General features: G+C 37.0%; 1 protein-coding gene across 1 annotated transcript in view; it reads left to right on the top strand.

Moving 5' to 3' along the window:
• Positions 1 to 23,837, top strand: part of csmd2 (CUB and Sushi multiple domains 2) — a 393,418-nt gene that overhangs the window by 14,614 nt on the left and 354,967 nt on the right. Inside the window, exon 2 of the mRNA XM_053492012.1 lies at positions 11,810 to 12,026. Coding sequence (XP_053347987.1) covers positions 11,810 to 12,026 — 217 coding nt within the window. The remainder of the gene's footprint in view (positions 1 to 11,809; positions 12,027 to 23,837) is intronic.

Genomic DNA, 23,837 nt, shown 5'->3' on the forward strand with positions numbered 1-23,837 from the left:
CAAGCCATTACATACAGTAGATCACAGAGTAATATTCATACTGCATTGCTTTTTAGAGCCTTAATGCTCTTTTTGTTGCATAGTACAGGTTCTTGTTTCACATCTGAACAAGTAATACATGATTTAAAACAGTTACCCCGAACTCTGATGTATACCTGAATAAAATGTTTGGTTTCGAGTAAGGGTGTAACTCCGCTTCTGCAATGCCTGTCTATCACTTTGAAGAGACAACATGTTGTTAAGATGTTTGAGCAGATAGATTTTTTTATAGATACACTGAGAAAGATGCACTGCACTTCATGCATTTAACTCTGATACAGCCAATGCAGTACGTGTCTGGTATAGGAGTCTAGATTATCAATGTGGATGTAATTTGAATTTATTTGACAGAAAGATGGAACAGTTTTGGAAAACTTTATTTGCAGTTTATATTGCATTGGGGATAGCAGGAATAGCATGTGGAATTTTAGATGAGCATAAACATGCAATTGTACAACACACTTAAGATCAATTATTTGTCACATGTACCTTACAGCACAGAAGTTTTTTTTTTTAACCTAGTTAGGAAGCTGGGGTCAGAGTGCAGGGTAAGTCAGGATACAGCGTCCGTAGAGCATAAAAGGTTAATGGCCTTGCTCAAGGGATCAACAGTAGAAGCTTGGCAGTGCCAGGAGAGTTTTTAATCTTGACTCTCGGATCAGTAACCACTGCCACCAAACTAAAGTGTAACATCTTCTTAACTTATTGAGTAGCCAAAAGCAAATATTGATAATGTTTAATAATTACTGCAGTCAGCAGCCCACTTACTGTGAATTGCACTGAAATAAAATTGTACACATTGCAACTAATACAAAGCCAAGTAGTAATGCTGTAACCTCTCACAGCTGGAGGTCTAGAGAGAGCTGATTGGCCGAGCTCTCTCAGAGGGGAGGATTAGAGGTACTTACAGTAGTGCTCCTACATTAATCACGGCTTTACATCAGCGTCTGTGAGCTCACGTAAGCGGAAGGAGCGGATAGCTCTGTCCCCCGAGTGTGTTACACCGCCCCCACGGTGCGTGAGCGAGAAGTTCAGGAAAAGATGGGGTTGGCTGTCTTCTCGTCTTTTGAAAGAAACACCTGATGGTCTTTGGCCCTCCCGACAGAGTGTTAGTAGTAGCCTTAATGTGGGAGTCCCCTAGCGATGGAGAGAAATTGGACGCGACTAAATTAGGGAGAAAATCAGGGACACCAGCAAGTTTCAAAAGACCACAAGCACAAATTTAACCCATGCGTCACTGTTAAGCTGAGTTTTGAGACCTTTGAAAGAGGTTTTTAAAAAAAAAAATATATATATATATCCTAGAGATCAACTATTTACACATCCCATGTGGTAGGAGTGATTTTTTTTTTTTGCCACGTTTGTTTAGAAATAATAATTCTGGTGGACAACAGAGATACCTGCTGCTCAGCAAAAATATTAAATTTAATTTAAATGTTTAATTTAAATGTCAATGTTAAAGAAGTAAGAAAACTAATGGTATAAGGAATGGTCTGCATTTAATTATTCATTGACTCATGATTCCAATCTGTATTGTTTAGTAATAAATAAAGTCAGCTTATGTCTTGATTTGTGGGATGTAAGCAGTTGTAAGTACTCACTACCAACAGCTGATTGTGCCCTTATAGACCACTCTGTGTGCCACCTGGGAAACATCGGGCAACAGATATATATATATATATATATATATCGGTTATTTCTGTGGCAGTTATTTACAGGGTTGGATTTCCAGCTCGATGCCCGATTGCACCTCAACACTTGAGGCTAATGGACCTTGCTCAAGGGTCCAACAGTGGGAAGCCGATGGTGTCGGGGATCGAACCAGGGACCTCCTGGTCAGTAGGAGCCACCCCTGCCCACACTCTCATAGTGATTAAGCTTAACACAGCACCACTCATCTAGAAGCTGAAGTTAAGGTTGAAGCTTAAAGCACATCCAGGGTGTGAGGTCCAAGCAGACGGCATGATTATTGCTGCAAGGTGAGGCGTAAAATCATGAAGCGTATGGGTGGAATGGCAACATGAATAGATGTGCATCCAGACAAAGAGATGACTAAATACCTAGCGCATTAACTACTAAATGAATCAGCAGCTCTACAGCACATTTGCAACAACTGCTAATGAAACGGATGGAATAATTTCGTCAAATGACTATAAACAGTGTGAAAATAGGTCTGTTGGAGTCATTGGTTTTACTATATGAGTAATCCTGCAGGCTCAGATGACGAAATATCGCCTCAGTGCATGTTTGCTTCTAGTAGGACACCTGACGAAGGTAAAATGCGACTATTCACAGATTGAGAATGACATCCTCACAGTTGTCACTCCTAATTCTTAGAAATACACACGTGACAGGTCCAGGGCTGTCACTAGCTGTGTGAAAAGAATTTGCTATTGCTAAAACCCATGTACAAATCAGTCAAGGTGACTTGAATTACAGCACAATTAACTTCTCAAAATCTTTCAGCATCTTTTGCCCCAGGTTACATCAGGGCCTACTGGTGTGCTGGGTAATTTTGAGGACTGAGTGGTTTAGTGATTAGCGCTGTGGCCTCACACCTCCAGAACAGAGGGTTCAATTGTAATGGAGTTTGCATGTTCTCCCTGTGCTTGATGGTTTTTCTCTGGGGGCTCCAGTTTCCTCCCATACAGTAGTCCAAAGACATGCAGGCCTGCCGCATTTTATTTCATATTTCGTGGAAAATACAAAGAAAGTAGACAGTAAGCGATTATAATCTTATGAAATGGTATATTCTGGTATATTGCCCCCAGTAGGGAATAGATTTTATGCTATGTTTTGTATAACACCCTTAAGGATTTTTGAGTTTTATCGATCCTTCATGGGACGATTAAAGCGTTGCCGCCACATGATATTTGGAATACAAACGATGTAAGGATGTTAAGAACCTTTTTACTCTCCAGTCGAACCCTGTGGACAACATTTTATTTTTCATTTCAATATGAATAAAATTTCAAGACCAGCAACAATATGGTCATATGGCTAACATGCATTATTTAAAATAATTGAGCGGGCAAAAATATATAAGAAGAGTCTTAGAGTCTTAAAGATGTTGAACATGCTCCAAGGTTCCATTTAGCTCTTTTGAAGACCCTTGAAGACTCCAAATACTATATGTATATATAAATTGAAGAGAGGTTTTGTCTGGAGTTCCGTCAGAACCTTATAATAGTCTTTGTATGAGGACATTACTTAGCATGTGCTGAAGTCAATAATCTGTGAAAAAAAGAGACATAAAAATCATTCTAGTCATCCATTCATCGTTAGTAACTAGCGGTGGCTGTGGCAGTTGAGGCTCTAGGTTGTAGTAGGTTGTTGATTCGAGGATATTAATTCGAGCCCCTAGGTTGTTGATTCGAGGATTTCAGTTCAAGCCCCACTGTTGGTGGGTTGTAACACTTCATACGACCCAGCCACTGCATGCAGTGCCATTAGAGCATCAGGTGTCAAACCTGAGCTGGGTGACTCTTCGATGGGAGCAGCTGCCATAAAGTTTGTTCGTCTTTAGTATCTGCTTTGTCTTGGTCAGGATTGTAGTTGATCTCGAAACTGTTCCAGGAATACTGAACTCAACGCAATACACAAAAAAAAAAAATCCACGTCGTCTACTTATTTAGACCTAGGGAGCCACCTAGAACAGTCAAACCCAAGAAACAAGGAGAGAACAGAAAGTGCTCACACTTTCTAACCTGGTCGCAGAATCAAACCCAGGACACAAAAACTGTGAAATGGCAACACAAATTGTTCTGACTCTGGGATATAATTATATGCAAACAGCAACATTTTATATTTTACCTTACTATTTTTTTTTTTGTTTGTTATTTTAAAACTGTTCGTACACATTTTAAATTATTAAGAAAACACACCACTGAATTACTATTTTACAGTATGTGTCAAATTGTGCTGCCAATATTTTGCATGATTGTAAGGTATGAATTAAATTACAGCCTACCGCTCAAAAAAAATCCTTGGGCCAATTAAGAATCAACCAGCTTTCTTTAGCCTTTAGTTCCGAGTGAACACCACATGAAGGAGCATCTTTTGAAACGTGGCTGCAAACATTTTGGCACATGACTGCAAAAGGAAAATCAATAAATGTGTTGGTGTATAAGAGTTTATTTTTTGTGCACGGTTTCAACGGCTGGTATGTTAAATACAGAAGTAACTTGGGTCAGAATAACAAAAATTCTTCTTGGTATTTAGAGATGATCCAGTGTGATCTAATACAAAATGTGTGCTTTTGTTCTATGACTAGTGACCTGTTTGTGCAAGGTCAGAAGTGGCACACAAAGCAAAAGATGTGCAAGGATACAGCAGTACAGCTGAAGCTGGAACATTAATAAACGTGGATAGCCCGAAGTTTGAACTAATTTCCAAGACGCTTCCAACCTCCAGTGTACTGTAGACTTACCGAAAAAAAAAAAATCAGCTGCCACAAACCCCACAACCACTTAATTTCCACTGTTGGGCCCTTAAGCAAGGCCCTCAATCCTCAGATGTATAATAAGATAAAAATACAGTTGCTCTGGATAACGCTGAGTGCCTAGATGTAGATCTAAATTATTGTTAAAGGCGCTATACGGTCATGTGAACAAAGATAGTGCCCCCTCTTTGTGCACCAAGCCGGTCTTAGTATTTAACAAAAATGAAGCCAGAAGAAAAAATAAAACTTTATCAGCAATAATCTTAAATAATCATTTGACATTTTTTCAGTCTCTCACATCTTCATGGAGGAATTTTGCCCCATTCTTCTTTAAAACATTGCTTTATTTCAGTGAGTTTTAAGCCCATTTGCTGACGCACAGCTTTCTTAAGGTCCCAACACGGCATTACAGTTGGGTTGAGGACCAAAGTTCCAAAACGGTGATTCTCTTATTTTTCAGCCATTCTGATGTAGATCACTGGTGTGCTTCAGATTATTGTCCTGTTGCATGACCTGTTGCATGGCCTAAAATTTCCCTCTGAAATACTCTGGTATGCAAAAGTGCTCATGGTTGACTCTGTGGTTGCCTGTGGCAGCAAAACAAGCCAGAGGAAGCTCATGTCCCTGGTTCAAACCCCATGACCACCAAGTTGCCACTGTTGGGCCCCTGAGCAAGGCCCTTAACCCCAACTGCTTAGATGTATAATAAGACAAAAATGTAAGTTGCTCTGGATAAGGGCATCTGCTGAATGCCATAATGTGATTATAAGCTCAAATCATTATCCCTCCACTACAGAGCTTGACAGGTGATATAAGATGTTTTTGCTGAAATGCTTTTGTAAAGGCTTTTTGAGCGAATTCTACTGTGAGAAGCAGAAATCCTAATTCCACCATTGCATCGTTCTCTTTTTATACATTTATGAATACGTTTCTAAATAAAAGTTACAGATGTGCAAACCTTGTTCATCACCCGAACAATGATCTTGCAGTAGCATTATATAAATATGTAAGACTGTACATGTTTACAGCAGGCATCGCTTAAGCTGCCATATACAGTACTTGGGTTAACCTTGTATTATTATTATTATTATTATTATTATAGCCATGTTATTGTTAAAGGTGTTGATTTTGCTGATGCTATAACATCTCTTACAACTGTATTTCAAATCAAGTTTATATTAGTAGGTTTTTTTCAGTGCATTATTACATCTTCAATTTTTTAGATTTTTTTATTGTAAATTCTTGTAAATGTATTTACAGTATTTACAAGAACATATGATGCACAAAATCTGCTAATAAAAAAAACATGTTGAGCAATACTCCCATGTATATTTAACATTTATTCTGAGAGACATACTGTAGGTGGCTCGGTGATGTAGTGGTTAGCACTGTCGCCTTGCACCTCCAGGGTCCGTGTTCGATTCCCGTCTCTGTGTGCCTGAAGTTTAGCCTCCTGTAATATGACCAGGCTAAGAAAATGAATTTATATCTTAAATCAAGTTTTATGTACATAAGCTAGACATCAAATCCTACAAGCCCTTCATATAACTAGATGTGGAAAAATTTTCAAGGAGTAAATATAAATACATTTTATAATACCACAAAAAAATAAGAATGTCCTTATTCAATACGGTTAAGCTCATCAACATACTGTAAATGACCCTCCAACTCTGTCTCCTAAGGTGACCTCATTTTTCCCGTTCTTCAGCTAAGCTGTAGTGTCTGTTGGTGTAGGTAGAAAATAGCCATCACAAAGCTCCGTACGCTCATAAAGAAGTCTGCATGCAGAGGTCAAATGCTCTTTTGGTGTTGGTCCGTGCTCACTTTCCTCCAGATAGGCTGTCCCCCAGGATCAGGTATAGACATGATGGATTGTTTGGAGCTAGCACACATTTTCTATCCCTGGAAAAGATTCCCCTTTTGCTCCGGTCAGAAATCAGCTGCACTCTGTGCTGTAGGGCGGAGATGAGAGAAAATAGGTTTATTAAATTCTGCCTAAAGTCCTATTTTTCTTGTCTTTATAGCATGCATGAGAAAAACTACAGTACATTTGCTCGAGTCTTATTATAAGCCAACATGACTTTTTTTTTTTATTTGGAAGTGTAAATCTATAACTCGTAATCTGTTCTTTTATAGTTTTGATGAGTGCGCAGCATTCTATTGCCAGCAAAAAGAGGAGTATCTGAATAAAAAACCATCCATAGGACTTTCTTGTTCCTGCTTTTTAAAATGTATGTATTTATTTATTTTTTTAGAGAATTTTCTCAGAATGAAAACTGCTCTATGATTTTACAGTACATGATTCTCGAGAAATAACGCTGGATGCTTTTAGAAGTATGAAAGTCATATCTTCTAGGGCATGAATTGTGTAATTTGCAGCATATACAGTAAATGTTTAAATGGCAGGAGATAAACCTGCATGTCTCTCATATCACTGTCTCTAAGCCATGCACAGTTCCAGTTATTCTCCATGGTTTGGGGAGTTGTTTGGATCAGCTAATTATTCATGAAGCATCCGAGAAAGCACGCTATGCACACAGAGACTCCTTTTTTCATTGACAGTTCCAGTCAATGTTAAACTGTTCTAGCATTTTAGCATAGAGAGATGGTTTTAAAGATGGTACTGTATGTATTGTCTCTTACATTTATTCCTGGTTTGTCCTCATATCATGTCTTTCTAATTCTCACTAATCACGTCTTATTGAAATTCAGATCCAATCCACTTTATAGCTAAACAAAAGGCTTCATTATATTATAAAAGGAGCTTAGCATTATAGATCTATTATTTTATTCTTTATTCTACAGCGTGTCTTTATTCAAAATCTCATTTCAATTAAAAAAAAGCTATTTTAGGTTTGGCAGCATTAATGACTAAAATATTATCATTAATCACAGATTTGAAGGGCTTCTTCATGGTTCTATTGTCCAAGATATTCATGTATTCATGGTACATCATGGATAAATGAGCATGTTGTTTGGAAATGCTTATTAATTACCTGAAGCCCCCCCCCCATTTTTTTAAGCTTGAATGAATAACAGGTCACCTTGTGGATTAATAAACAAAAACAATCATCCTAAACTGGAACTTTACAGTGACAGAAAACCTAAAATACAAAAAAAAAAAGAATGATTCTTAAGCGACACAGTGGATTAGTTGTTAGCACTGTCGCTTGCACCTCAAGATTACGGGTTCCCGTCTCAGGTCTGTGTGCAAGGAGTTTGCATGTTCTGTGCTTGGTGGGTTTCGTCTGGTTACTCCGGTTTCCTCCCACCATCCAAAGATATGCAGATTTGGCTGATTAGCGTTTCCAAATGGGCGTGTGTGTATATATGTGTGCCTTGCAATGGATTGGAACCCTGTCCAGGTTGTGGGAACGGCTATATATAATTGTTTTCGATTTTTTTTTTTATGAAAAATGCTCTATGATTTTATTTTAATCAAATTTTCAACTTGATTACCAGTAAGTACAGTATGAAGCCCTGAATTTCTTCTAGGGCAGGAATTGTGTAATTTGCAGCATATACAGTGAATGTTTAAATGGCAGGAGATAGATCTGCATGTCTCTCATACTGTATCACTGTCTTTAAACCAAAGACCTTACAACAGAGACCCCTTTTTTTATTGACAATTCCAGTCAATGTTAAACTGTTCTAACATTTTACAGTAGCATAAAGAGATGGTTTTAAATATGGTACTGCATATATGGTCTCCTCCATTTATTCCTGGTTTGTCCTCTTATCGTGTCTTTCTAATTCTCACTTATTAAAATTCAGATCTAATTCACTCTATAGCTAAACAAAAGGCTTCATTATATTATAAAAGGAGCGTAGCATACTAGATTTATTATTTTATTCTTTATTCTACAGCGTGTCTATATATTTAAAATCTCATCACTGCACTTCACTTCACTTCTTTTACTTATAAAGCAAATAAAAAAAGTGCAGTACACATCAGAAATAAAAATAAAAATCAGTTTAAAAAAATCAAAATAAGCAAGAATTAATTACAATACATAGAATTTTGCATAAAACTGCATAAGATTTTTAGCTTGTTAAGGGTTTGCTGACTAGAGATGGACTTAATAATAATAATAATAATAATAATAAATCTGACTTTAATAATATAGTCAATATTAATAAATCTTTCCGATACAAATTTTAGACAATTATAATTTTTTTCATTTTTTCTTTCTTTTAAAAAACTAAAATGGGCAGCATAAACAAGCATTCTTAAAACCTTTCTTCAACAACAACAAAAAAATAATCAATGTTCATAATAAAACTTTTATAAAATAATGTTAAATCTATTAAATAATGTTCAAAACACCCTTTTTTTTAAATGACACAAAGTAGTTTACAGGACTTTTCCTACACACAAACATACAGTATGATAAAACAAAGCTATTTGTTTGTACAAGTAAAATCCAATGAAAAATAACAGCTACAGTACCAACCAGGTCACGTGTTTCCTTCGGGACGGCGACGCTAGCCAATGGCAGGTTCCTGTGATGCTCACAGGAAAAAAAGTGCTTTCGTCCATGATTGGCCAGTGTTGCTATAATTGAAGTGGGAGTACAAGTTTAACAACCCTCCGCCCTTGAGCATTATGAATCTGCTCCCTAGACTCACACCTACAGATGGCTGTAGCCAAATTCGAACTCACAATCTCCGGAAAACACTTTTCCGTGGCACTACTCTGGAGTCTGCGCCGACTGAGTTGAAAAACATCTGATTCCAGCAGCTGCTTTAGTGTTGATGTACTGTTGTATATTTTCCCCTATGTCACTACACTGTGTATCAAATTATGCATTCAGTTGTCTATTAGTACTGTAACTGTTTGTACATGATCCGATTTGATAAATAGGTTGGTTTGTTAATTAGCATGGCTCTGGCAATAGTTTTGACTGTACGGCAAATCACAGGTTTATATGAAAACACTCTTTTTCTGTGCTTTTCTTTCTACAGTAGCTGGCACACAAATACTTTTATTGCAGATGCTTACATAATCTATTAATAAATTGCTTTAAAAAGATTTCTTAATTAACCAAGAATAAATGTGTCTACAATGTCGATGTTCAGAAGGACAGAACTTCCTGAATTTTTTGTAACATGACAAGCTGCTTCTATAAGGGAAAAATAGAGGCTGGTGACAGAATTCTATAACCATGTTATAAGGTTTGTATTTGAACAGGTTCCAGCGCATTAAATTAAATCAACTAGAAATAAAAAAAAAAAAAGTGTATGATGTGTTCTTTTATTAATACATTACAGTTTGGCTATAAGAATAATAACACACTTGTGCTACTGTATAAGAATAATAACACACTTTGGAATGTGCTGTTATTGTGAAAACAACTTTGGTGTGGTTATAGCAACCATATCACATCTAAAAAATAGTGCCATTGATTAAGTTATTCTACATGTTTAAGCACCGTCCTACCTGTATTCACCTGCAGGGTTGAGGGTTCGAGCACTGTCCGTCTGGTGTTTGTATGTTTTGGAAATGGCACAAAGTGTGAGTGTGTGTGTGTGTGAGTGTGTGTGTGTGTGTGTGTGTGTGACTGTGTGCTTGCGTATGCCCTGTGATAGACTGGCACCCCGTCCTGGGATCAGCTCCAGGCCTCCCACACCTCTGTAGTGGTATAGGAAATGAGTGAATGAAATAGTTGAGGCATTTAAATATTATATACTGCCATGTTCGTGCCTTCTTATTTTATTCTATGTGTTTTTGCGTTGAAACATAGAAAATAACTGATTATAATAAGCAAATACAAGGTTGAACAAAAAACAACCTATAATTCTTTTTCACTGTGCCATTATTTCATTAACAAAAAAGTTAAAATATGGCAAATAGTAAGTGTCCCCTTACTGCATCTACAGGATTTAGGAGTAAAGTAAAAGTAAGAGATTGGACTTGTTTAGGCTTGTTTTGCTGTCACAGGACCTGAACAGTCAAGTCAACCATAAACTCCGCTGTATCCCAGTGTTCTAGGGTATATTCTAAATGTGAGAATATCTATCTAAAAGCTTAAGCTTGGTCGAAGTTGAATCAAGCAACAGGACAATGATCTGAAGTGCACTAATATTTCTACATCAGAATGGCTAAAAAATAAAAGCATTAAGGTTTTAAAATGGCCTAGTCAAAGTCAAGACCTTAACCCAATTGAAACAGTATGCGAATTCCCAAAACCTATAAGCAATGTTTTTCTGTAAAAAGAATGGACGAAAATTCTACAGGAGACCTACAGGAATGATTATTCAAGTAACTGCTGCTAAAGGCCGATCTACAAGCTATTGAATACATGTTTATTATTTTTATTTTTTGTAATTAAAATAGTACGGTGAAAAAATGTATATGTTGTTTGTCTGAGGTTGTATATGCCTAATTCTAATACCCAGGATGATCAGATGATTTTTTAAACAAAAACAAATAGAATTAAGCAGGCGCACTAACTTTTGGACTTGACTGTTCTACTATTATAAGACCCAATAAGCACTGGTTTGATTCCTATCTTTATATAGAGAGCATTGTGTAAGCTACAGTGTTAAAAGCTCCCATTGGACTTTTTTTTCCCTGCTGTTAACTCCTCTGTTCCATTAATTATAAAATAAAGTAAGGAACCAAACAATGCCCCCTTAAAGCAGACTCTTTCTTACTAGGAGTGAAATCGGGAAACTGTAGAATATCATTCAATTAAAGAACAAATAATAACAAATTGAAAGTGTGGGTGTAAATCTGACCAGAACAAATCATTTAAGGGAAGATTTTGGCTTGATGAATAGAGGGACACGCAGTTATTAAAATTTCACATGCAGAACGACAATTTATGAGTGGCCATTGACAAGTACGCAAAAGAGGAGTGCAATTAACCGCAATGGAGGGGAGTCTGAGCTGTGGGCAATGGGAAGTTATTAAAATTACTGGCATTAATAACCATCACCGCTTCCCCCCCCTCTCCATGTGTTACTGTGGAAACAGCTTATTGACCAGCGAAGCACGGGCAGCCAACAATATGGGCATTTCACACACACAGGCTTGCTTAATTGTGGAGGGCTCATCCTGTCTAATGACTTCACACAAAAATTAGTTCTCAGTAATTACTTTTTAAGAAAGCAGTGAAGTTAATGCTATTAGGCGAACACAGGCTGTGTGTCTGTTGGTGGTATAAATAGCAGTCATCTATTACACTGTACGTTCCTCTGTGTTATCTCTGGAGGAAGACTTGAGAAATGCCTGTTTTAGTTGGCATTAGGTAGTTTATTTCAATATTGGAAGCCTCTGTTCGATTTTTATCTCACTTTGTTTTTGTTTCTCTCTTTCTTTCTCAGCTCAAAATTGCAGCTACACACTATATAGTCCAAATGGGACGATAGAAAGCCCTGGATACCCTTACGGATACCCGAACTATGCCAATTGCACATGGGTGATTATGGCACAAGAACACAACCGGATACAGCTGGTTTTCCAAGGGTTTGCATTAGAAGAGGACTTTGACATACTATCTGTCTATGATGGGCAGCCAAGTCCTGGGAACCTACGAACACGGTGAGTAGCTCAGTTTCTTGTTATCATGGGTGTTCAAGTCAAACCAGGACTTTTGAAAATAACAGCACTTATTATAGTAGAAAAAAAACTACTTTTTTTCTGTATATAATCCCCTGCAACAAGTTTTTCCCAGTACTCTGGAGCCATGAGCGGACTGCCAGCTTCACATCTGAAACGCCGGCCTCCCAGGAACTGGCCAAAAAAGGTGTAAATCACTTCTAATGACATCAAGACTGCATGGGGATGGAACAATAACTCCCAGCCAAGTTCCTGTAATGTGGAAGTAGTGTTTGTAAATGATTGTGTGTACAGTTCCAACAGACAGATGCGTCTTTTTGCGAAATGGTGACACGTTATCCACTTGATGGATGTGTAATGACTGCAGTGGGCTCCGAGCCACCTGGCCTTCCATGGACGTACAGTCTTTTTCAAAACGTTTTACTGCAGCTAAGAGTCTCATCATCGTAATGTGCATCGATTTTACAGCTTCATACAAGAGAAATTCCATCACACGTCCTGGTTTGACTTGAACACCCCTTATAGTTTAGTTGCTGCCATATGAAGGGTTACGGCCAAATTATTTCATGTTCATATTACTATGAAAAATATTATATGAGATTTAAGGTTTACTTGCTCAGGGCCTCTGATATAAACTAATTTAAAAAAATGAAGTTCCGTTAATGTGAATGGAAGAAACCAGAGATACTTGAAAACTTTTTATTGCTATGTTAGTCCCCCAATTGTGAAATTCATTTTAACAAATTTAATTAATCTGACCGGTTTAAACAAAAGTGCAAAACAAGAGTACTGCTGTACCAGAAACCTCTCAGTGATCAATGCCTTTACAATATGTACATGGCATATTGTTTTAAATATTTTTACGCGTACAGTAAGATCAAATCACTTAACAAAAATTATGTAAACTTTCCGACACAATATAGGCAGGTTTTTTCTTCTCTGTGCAATCAAGTGAACCCAGCAGGAACCCTGATGTTGTTACGTTGTCGTAATTAGATTATAATGTTGTCCCTTCAAAGCACGCATTTATGTTGTTTGCACAGATGTTTGCGCAACATCTGCACACGTACATCTATGTTCTTAAGCTCGGTACAGAAATCAAATATCAGATCAGAGAATGGGATGTGCACTACAGCATCTCACACACAGCATGTGTATCTCATGTACACCACATGCACACAAAACAAGAGTACTGCTGTAACAGTACTCTTGGAGCCTTATCTCTCTCTCTCTCTGTTCTTTCAAAATGGAAAAAAAAAAGATTAGTAGACAACACAAAGGAAAATCACTGAAGGATATTGCTCACAATTTGGACATGTCACACATGTATAGTGCAGTATCCCTGTATAGCTTTGCTAATTAGTTACATCACTGCACCGTAACATACCAGTCGTGTTTCAACAAGCATAATGTTGCCCATTTAACACTGCCTCCAAAGATCCATGCCAAATGCTGATTTTTCACACAGACACTAATGTCCGTTTGGGTTTGCCTAATGGAAGGATCTGTGTTCAAATCATAACCTTCTGAACATCAGGTTTTGTGCAAAATGTTCAGGCTTCAGAATACTGTATGTTCAAAAGATTTAATGATTCGAATGGGACACAAACTTATTCTAATAGCTCCAAGGTATAGTGAGGTGCACAGTAAAGACACCAATCAATCAGCCAACGATCAGAACCGGCCGGTATTCCGCCCGATGACCTGTGTCCTCTGATCGGCTGATTAGTCTCATAGATTTTGTGCTGTTTTGTGTGCCTGTTGTGTGTAATTTCATGCTGTCAATTATGGTACTTAGAAAAAAAAAATCGTAATCGGCCAAGAAAATTGCAATCGCTGCATCTCTAGTACACAGTTAACTTTTAATCACAGATTACAGTGTATTAAGACCAGGCTAGGCACAAAGCGTATAGCAAAAGCATTAATTTACATTTCTAAACGGATCCTGAGTGTCAGCTGTTTCTCACAATGGGTGGGAGAAAATTGGCCTGAATACACCCACTGTGAGAAACGGCTAAACAGCTGAGTGCTCCACTTTGATGCATCCTGTATACATATATTCATGGCCTTCGTTTTAAGTCTGTCCTGACATATAATACAGAAATATATTTGGCCAAATTGTAACCTCCTGGCACTAATTATCTTCAGTATGTGTTTTTCAGATTTTTGATTATATCACCAATTTATGATTATTGGCATTATTATTCTTCATGCTTATGTCCAGTGTCTAAAATTTGCTGGGATCAAATATACTGAAAAAAAATTATAGCATATAAAAATAATTTAATTATACGTAAATTAAATCTAATATTTATTTTAAAAAATCACCATTTATTGTAACTTAATTTTCCTGATTTAGCAGTTGCACCAAAACAAAAATCTGACTTAGAGAAGTTTAAACAGTTATCTGTAATCTTAATCACAAGTCTGTATCATATCTAATAAAAAAGAATTGTAAGAAATAAAGTAAGACATAAAGTCGCAATTAGGCATAGATAGAGGAAACTTAGGCAGATAATTGAACTTGTTTCTAAAAATAAATAAGGAATTAACCCTAAAAAATGTGTCTTTAGAAATTATTCAAAATGCCATGAAATGGGTTTAATAATTATATTTATGTTTAGTTTTTTGTAATCATACAATAGGAAAAGGTTACAGGATAATTCTGACTATATTTAGGATATTAGAACTTGTAAAGGTGCTATTTTTCGCAGTATAATTCCAGTAATTATGCAGAAAGTTATACATTTATACAAAGGCCATAAAGTCTTAACGTCATTAATATAGCCATAGAGTCTTGTGTGTTATTTTTCACAGACAGATTTTACACATTGCGGCACATTTTTCAAATTACTGTTTATTTAATTTTCGTTTCTATTTAATCTAAAGTGCTTGTTGGTTGTCATTCAGAGATTTGTTCATAAAATAAAAGCAAAGAGATGCATGGGGTTCTATATGAAGTGCTTTAACTGTAAAGCCTGAATCGTATCTTCTAGTTGACATTTATTTATCTGTTGAGTGTCAGGAGAAGCATTAGATTTATTTATAAAGCCTCTTGTCGGCTGTCTTCTCTTTTAGGAAACCTTCCCTCCTACACCCTGTAGAGCTTCGAGAGCTTGATTGGATTACTAAACCCAATCTGATCGTCTCCGCGCTATCTCCGGAAAAAATCATTGTACAAATTTTAAACATTTTCCTTTGCACAGACATATCGTAAATGGATTGTATTGTTTAATATTCATCGAGCCACATATTTCCATGAATGCTTGTAATGTGAGGGGTGATATCTTCGACAGGAGGCGGAGGTGCATGCGTCTGTGCGTGGCAGTAATTGGAGGTGTGCACAGGAAGCCTCATTTAGAGACTGGGAATTTGCTATATGGCCATAATGCTAATGGTTATTTAGATAAAGTTGTGTATTTTATTATTTTACTTTATTTATAAACCACAGAGGGGATGCACTGATCATACCTCACACCTTATACCCTTTTCTTGTATCCTCATTTTACTGTGTGGGCATTAAGAGCGCACACAGGCAAAAAAATTAATATATAAATATGCTATGATGATTCCATGCTCGTTAAACGCTTCTTTATTGGTAGGAATGTTGTAAACATATCGAGCAGATCACTTATGTTCATTTACAAAAAGGTCCCTGAATAAATGTATGGAATTCTTTCACGTTAGTGGTCTGTGTGGCATTTGCGCTTATTGATCTTCCAATTAAAATGCTGCAAATGTTTAGACAAGTCACTTTTGCATTTTGTTTTGTTGAACATGACATGTTTATCTTATGTCATTGTTTTGATTATGCAGTATTATTTTATACCTCATTAAGAGTAAATCTAAAAATTGTATAGTTATCATATGATCACTGACAAAGTAAAATACGCTGAATGTATTAAAATTCAGAGAGAGAAAAAGAGAGAGAGAAAAAATGATATATATATATATATATAAATTCTTTGTTAGTGATTTTATATAAAATAATAGTTTTGCAGTATCTATGTCAAAAAATGTATATACATCTCAGGAAAAAATAACCTTGTATGATTATTATAAGAAGGTAAAATTTATTGCTATATGTTATACAGTATATTGACGTATCTGATAACATTATGATAATAATATGATAATGTTATAAATAATATATTAATATAATATACATCATACTATGTTTTCATTATTTTATTTATGGAGCAGGTTAAAGTTCAGGCAAATACCTAGGGTTTCATTAACAGACATACAGACAAAATATTTTCTGAGACTGGTTTCGTGTCCTTCAATATATGAAATGTAAAGATATTGAAAGAGCAAGTTCTGATGTACAGACAAAAACTTTTTTTTATTTATAATTTATTAAATATTTCAGAAAATTGCTCTAAATATATTTATGACAAACAGCTAAGTGAGTGCTTTTTAAGGTAATCCTGCTATTTACCTACCAGATATCTTTGTACAATAGTCTGAAGAATAAAATAAATTAATAAAGATAGTAAGCAAGAATAGATCTGATAAAAATATGGTGGTTATATAGCTCCTCCTAAGTTATATTTTTGCCTGATAATATGAATGCATTGCTAATGTTCCAAACAATAATAATAATTATTATTATTATGGCATAACATTATTTACATATAATCACACATCCCATAAAGACAGAAAGAGTATACTGTATGTGTGTGTTCAGGAAACGGAGGTCATGAGCATGTCGGTATTGATTTAGCACTCAGGTCATGTTAAACTGGCCGCTTATTATTCTTATTTTTGTAAGACCTCTGTCTTTAGGTTTCAAGTCAGTAGCAGGCCAGAGGGCATTTTGTGAGTGAGCGAGCACGGTATGCTCTGTGGTGCACTTGCTGTGTGTCACAACCGCTGATGTAGATGCTCAACATTGTGGGGTGAGACAGGAACGCTCTGATTACACCAGATCCCTGCAGCTTTTGGCGGCACTTGCAGAGTTATGATCCTGAAATATATATGCCCCAATGCATCATGTTTCAGAGCCCAAGCAACGTGCTGTTTGTGGAAATGGCTTATGACTCGCAAGTGCCTCTAAATTGGTGCTGGCAGAATTTTATCCTGAGGAACTAGACCAAATGAGAAACCAATGGACCATCACTTCATAGCTGTGCCTCGGCGCTGGGTTTATGAGATGCACGGGTGAGACGACACGGGCTTCCTCTTGCATTTTGCTGTGGCGTTACCTAAAATATATTGTATCAATTAAGAAGATTAGAGCAGCGTTATAGATACATAACGCCATCTATTTTTGTTTGGTGTACAGTATGTGCACTTTAAAACCATAATAGCCACTAAGTACTTTCTGTGATAGAAACCTTTTCCAATGAATAGTAATGAGGCCTACTATGTTGTGTGTGTGTGTGTGTGTGTGTGTGTGTGTGTGCGTGTGTGTGTGTGTGTGTGAACTAGCATAGAGGTGTGGACGAGATATAGAGCTAGGTGAGGAGTAGTAGCCACTCTGTTTAATTGCTCTTATTTATTTGTTGAACCCCAGGGCCGAGCCTCTTGGTGATATATAGCAGCTCCTCAGCCAGCTTTTACTGAAGCAGCCACAGGAGCAAAACTTGGACCAGGACCATCCAATCCCATTAAATCACAGTGTGTCATCCTCTTTTCCACCACCCCCTCCTTTTGTCCATCTCTCTCTCTCTCTCTCTCTCTCTCTCTCTTCATCCTTATCTCTCTTTCACTCTGACACTGTTTACACTTGATCCTTTTATACCCCAAGTGATTATATCCAGATAGCAAAAATAACATTTAAATCTGTTAAAACACTGATCGCTAAAGGCTCTCCAAGAGGTGCATGATATATATTTTTGTCAGACCTTTTACAAATATCCGAACAAACCAGCACGTGTCTCTGAAAACCGCATTTTACAACTAAATCTTCCATCGCAGTTCATTTCTTAATTATGCATTCGACACATGAAATTTAAATGCCTTCCATCTTTTGCATTAAATCAGCAAGAAGCAAGGAACCACACAGGAACTTTATGGTCAAGTGTTATAAGCCGATTTGCTGTCATCTCACACAGCCAATTTACATTGTGGTTCCCATGGCAACAGCACCACATGCTTCTGCTTGCCTTAGGATCTGTCTTTTCTATCCTCATTTTGCTGCTACTTATTGTGCTCACCTTTGCCTGTTTGCCATTAATTGGTTTGTATTTAGTTGTCAGCATATCAGTGTCAACACGTGATGGCGAATGTGTCTGATTGTTCATCAAATATAAACTGTTAAGTTCAATGATTTTTGTTGGTTGGTTCTAAGGATCTCTGGTATGAAGGCTGGAATAAATGTGACCCATCACATAAAATCAGGTATTAGGTTGCATTGTGGGTGATTTGGTTATGCATATTTTCAGATTCCTGGTTTGTCCATTTCGATACCAGGTTTATTACTGTATCATGTGAGGTTGCTGAGATATAGTCAGAATGAGTTTACAAGAACAGTGTCAGAAAAGTCCAAATCAAAAACGTAATTTTTTAGAATATTTAAATGAATATTTTTTGACGGTGTGAGAAAGAGGTAACTATGGTGGCCGAGAAGTGCAAAACAAATTCATAAAATAAATTAAAAAACAAAATAATAAATAAATAAAAAACGTATTACAAATTCAAAAAAATAAATAGCGAAACCGAGAACAAAATAACAAATTTAAAAACAAAATAGCGAATCTAAAAACAAAATAACAAATTCAAAAGCAAAACAACAAATCAGAAAACACAACAACCTATCTTGAAACAAAATACCCAATGAGAAAACACAACGTCAAACTGGAAAGGGTCGGTATAGTTTGCGAATAAAAATCTTATCGCTGATTAGAAGTGACAACTGTCACTTAAGAGATACAAGAAGTACTGCAGCCTCAGGGTATTTAAATGTCCTTAAAGCTGCAGTACTTCCTGTGTATTTTGAGTGACACATGTCTCATCCAATCAGCGGTAACAATCAACAAACCAAAAAAGGTAGTTGAGGTTTGCGAACTATCTCACTCAAGATCAGAATTAAGAATTTCCTTCACAAACTGATTATTATCTCTTTGTTTTCTAATTTATTTTGTTTTCGGTTTTATTTTGTTTTTGAATTTTTTTAGTTTTGTTCTTTTGTTTTAGGATTTTTCATTTTGTTTTTGATTTTGTCATTATGTTTTTTAAGTTTTGTTCCTCAGCCTCAGGATTTCCGTGCTACCCCAAAAATAACTTTGCCAGCAGCGCAGTTTTATAGGGGGGGACAGTTTTTTTTAATGACAACTGGAGTAATCAATGTTAATTTTATTCATTAAAGTGCTTTAAAACAATGTTTACAGTATGATTAAATCTTTTTCAATACTTTTTAAACATCAGGAAGATACGTAATTTATCAAATGATTTTTGCATCCGTATCAGATTATTTGCTGTTAACAAATATTATTCTGGATTTTAGCGGAACCGATTGTGACAGCAAAACAAATGGTTCTAATGGAAATACACCAAATGTTCAGTTAGCGACACTGATTACTTTCCTGCTCATGTCTCTGGCACATTTAGCTGATCGTCAGCAGTGATCACGGTGGCACATGTGAAATATTTTCAAGCATGTGGTGAACATGACGAAAATGGATTATTTAATTTATCAAACATTTATTTTTCTCCCAGACCCCCTTATGTGAAGAAATTAGTGAAGAAATTAAACGTAGCTAGTCTAAGTATATTCCTAATCAAGGTAATACGTACATAAGAGGATAAATGGCACAATTATATTTAGCGTTTTTTGTTGCTGTTGTTTGTGGGTTTTTTTTTTTAATGAGACCTACTCTATTAGACGTTAAAATCTTTCTTTAAAAAATCTACATAAAATAAATAAATAAATAAATACATGAAATACAAGAAAAAAAATGACAATGACTAAACTGTCTTTATAGTCTAGTTACTGACTTAACAGGAAAGTCTTGTTGTCCGTGCATTGCATTATTTTTAAACTCAGATTTTAGTTACCTAATAGTATCTTTTCATATTAGAAGTTGTATAAGTCACTCTCCCATCACACTAATTCATATTCCCATTACATCTGCAAAAAAATTGGGAAACGTCTTAAGACCGTGTACAACTTGACCTGGAGCTGCATGCTTTTTTGTTTGCATGCTCAAAAAATGTCTGATGAGGACGTGGTTAATCAAAGACCCAGGAAGACCTCAATAAGGACGTTGTAATGACTGCATTGACCAGTTAATGTTGACATAAAACAAACGTGATGCATATGGGGAAGATTTATGATTGTGTTATCACTGAGATGTCACTGTGTTGTTGCTACTGTATGTGCTATGACCATGATAGACCAATGAATCGTTGTAGAAGGGACGGTTGACGTTGGATTGATGGGATGGTTCCACTTTTCCATGAGAGGGTCCTTGCATTGGCTGATGCTGACAGCTGTTCTCTGGGGACTTGTGACTGCAGTCGCTCGATAGTTCAGGGCTGAAATTTCCTACAGTCTACCTGAGCCTCCAATAACGAATTGGACTACATGTTAACTTAAACACTTGTAATCTCCTGTTATACTGAACTTCCAGCCTACTAACACACAGTATGACTCTAGATCAATCCATGCTATCACCCAAAATGAGGATGGGTTCCCTGTTGAGTCTGGTTCCTCTCAAGTTTTCTTCCTACTGCCATCTCAGGGAGTTTTTTTTCACTATTTACTGGATGTGGTGAGGGCATGGTCATGTGCGTGATAGGAAGTTAGTGACATGATGGATGTTTTGAGAACCTGTCAAGGACGTGGTTGCAAAGTAGTACGGACTTGATAAATCAACATTTTCCCTCTTTTTTTTTTTAACTCCCATTCCTGCTGCGCTCCTTAATATTTTAAGTGGGAACTTCATCCTCTTTGTTGCAGTGAGACGAGGTCTTGGAAACTCTGGGTAACTATGCAGGGGGACTGCTATTTTTGTAAATTCAAATGAGACACGCTAGCTTCACACAATATTAAAAAATGGACAGATTGAACAAAGCTTCACTTCATAAGAATTCTACAGCTTTTATTCTTTGCACTCCTGCATTGAAAGATATTAAAATGCCCCCTGGGTAGGGCTTTTATAAGTTTTTTAAAAAGAAACTTTAACATCTAGTAGTTATATACAATATATATGTGTGCGTGTTTGTATATTTAATGTGTACAAAGTGTACGATACTGAATTATTATTTTGCTTGAAAATTGCATTATTTGTTTTTTTGCTTCATGTATTGAAGAAGGAATAAAAGAGCCACGAAACTAGATGTTACTTCACGCATCTGATTGAAGGATATACTAACACAGTTTAATAACTCAAAGTGTGTGTGTGTGTGTGTTTGATTGCTTCTTTGAGTCGATGGCGGCAGAGAACGCAGGAAACCAGGCTGTTGTTGTTGGCTTCAGTGCAGGCTGTAGCTCATGAGCTAATACACTCCTTTGGGCTTATTGATTGCTGGGGTAATGTTCAGGCCTGTCTTAAGGAGCCAGTGGAATGAACGAGGCGATGATGAGCTGGGAGGCTGTTGATTACTAGCCTTTTACATTCTCTTGTGCCTGTGTGTGCGCATTCCATTTAACCACACTAAGGGATGTGTGAAGATGCTTCACTTTTCTTTTTTTTCCCTCTTTTTTTTCTCTTTTCTTAAAGACTGCTGCATAGGTTAGAGCAGTAAATCAATTGTCCGATGAGCCAACAGCATAGTCCTTTCTTTTAGCTAGCATGTGGTATGCACACTGCATTTAAACTGACAGCTTGCAGGATGGCTTGTAAACAATAGAAGGCTACATCCTCGAGCTGGACAGCTGGAACCTTCTCGAGCTCTGAGCCATAAATCATCTCTCCCACTTTCCTGTCTCTATCCCTTTCTCCATCTTGTCCCATACGGTGATTTATCCCTTCCTAGTTCCACATTCTGGATGGAGATCTCTCTACTTATAGGTGGCAGTTAAATCGACAGCATCGTAAAAAACCTACAGAGATGATCACCCTCCAGCCCACATCCTCAAATCATCAGTGTCTGAGGTTGTTTAGGAGCCAGATTGGTGTTATGATTGATTATTGACTCTTAGACCACAGTGCTGTCGAAGGTCTCCAATCGGATTGGTCCAAAGGTATTGATTCATTTCCTACAACACATAGCTGTGGCGGTTGTTCCAGTTCCTGTTTATACAGCAAATGCATTGTTTATATAAATCTGTTTGGACTTGGGTTGAAGTTGTTTCTATAGTAACGGTTTATCGACAGGGTTGGATTGACATGGTGGACACATCTAACCCACATAATCTAACCCTAACAATAAATGTATAAAATGTGTTGTTATTTAACAGAGAAAAACAACCATGAAATGTTATGATTAAACAATCTGCGTGGATACATTTATTTAACATTAAGGCCGTAATTAACAACTATTTTGATTAATCTGTCAGTTATTAAAGCGATTAATCGATCGCCAGTCAGGCTAATCTGCATGTCTTTGGACTGTCTCTGAAACCGACCAAGAACTAGGAGAAAATGCAAACTCCATGCACATAGACCTGGCATTCAAAACGAACCCAGGACCTGGAGGTGCAAAGCAACAGTGCTAACCACTAAGCCACCATGTACTTAGTATTATATTTTAATTATTTTTAAATAATGTCATAATACAGTACTTGGCAGTGGTGTAGTGGTTAGCAGGGTCTGGGTTGATTCCCGTTTCTGTGTGCATGAAGTTTGCATGTGCTCGGTATACTCTGATTTCCTTCCACAGTTCAAAGCCATGCATTCCCAAATAGCCCATAGTGTGTGAATGAGTGTCTGTGTGTATGTGTGTGTGCCCTGACATGGATTGGCACCCTTGGACAGGGTGTACCCTGCCTCGTGCCCTAAGTCTCCTGGGATAAGCTCCAGGCCCCCCTCGACCCTAAATACAGAATAAAGCTGTATTGACGATGAGTGAGTGAGTAATACAGTAAATATAAATAAATACTTAATTGGAACCATTGAAGTAGGACTTTAAGTGAACTTTCCTGGAAACAAAAATAAAAGTCAAATAAAAAGCAAAGTAGCAGGAATAGAATTTAACAAATCAAGCTTAAAGATCACAAATGGCAATTATGTAATTAAGTCGAAATGTAAAAAAAAAACTTTAATATTAAGATCAAGTCTGTGAAGGGCCATGGTCAAGTGGCAGGGGCAGGGTCAAGCAAAGTAAAGTGTTAAAGGGTGCAAGGGTGAAGAAAGTGGGAAAGGGACACACACATGAGGAACATATGTGTAATGTATGTGTGTGTGTGTGTGTGTGTTCTGTGAGTTGAAATAAGTGGAGAACACAACAGTGTAAAAGAACGAAATTTGTGGGCCGAGCTCAAAGATCAGCAATAAGGTGTGTGTGTGTGTGTGTGTGTGTGTGTGTGTGTGTTGCTGTGAGCTGAGATAAATGGAGATTGCAAGAGCGTGAGAGAGCAATGTTCATTTAGAGTTTAAAAGCCAGCAATACAGTGTGTGTGTGTGTATGTGTGTATATGTATGTGTGTGTGTAAATTTCACTTAAAGGGTTTATTAGTGAGAACTGGAAATAAAACCCTGACTCATAGCAAGACACAGTCTCTAATTATCCACGTTCTTTTCAATGTGTGAATCCTTTCCCACGTACCTGACTCTCGTGCCCTTTACAAAGCGGCGCTTGGCCACGCCCTCATCAGCACAAAGTCTTTCTTTCCGATTCTAGCTGCTGTTTTGCTCAAATTAAGACTAAAATGTTCCCACACTTAGATTTTTTTCCCTGTGGTGG

Source organism: Clarias gariepinus, chromosome 3, assembly GCF_024256425.1.
Source record: "Clarias gariepinus isolate MV-2021 ecotype Netherlands chromosome 3, CGAR_prim_01v2, whole genome shotgun sequence".
NCBI lineage: Eukaryota > Metazoa > Chordata > Actinopteri > Siluriformes > Clariidae > Clarias > Clarias gariepinus.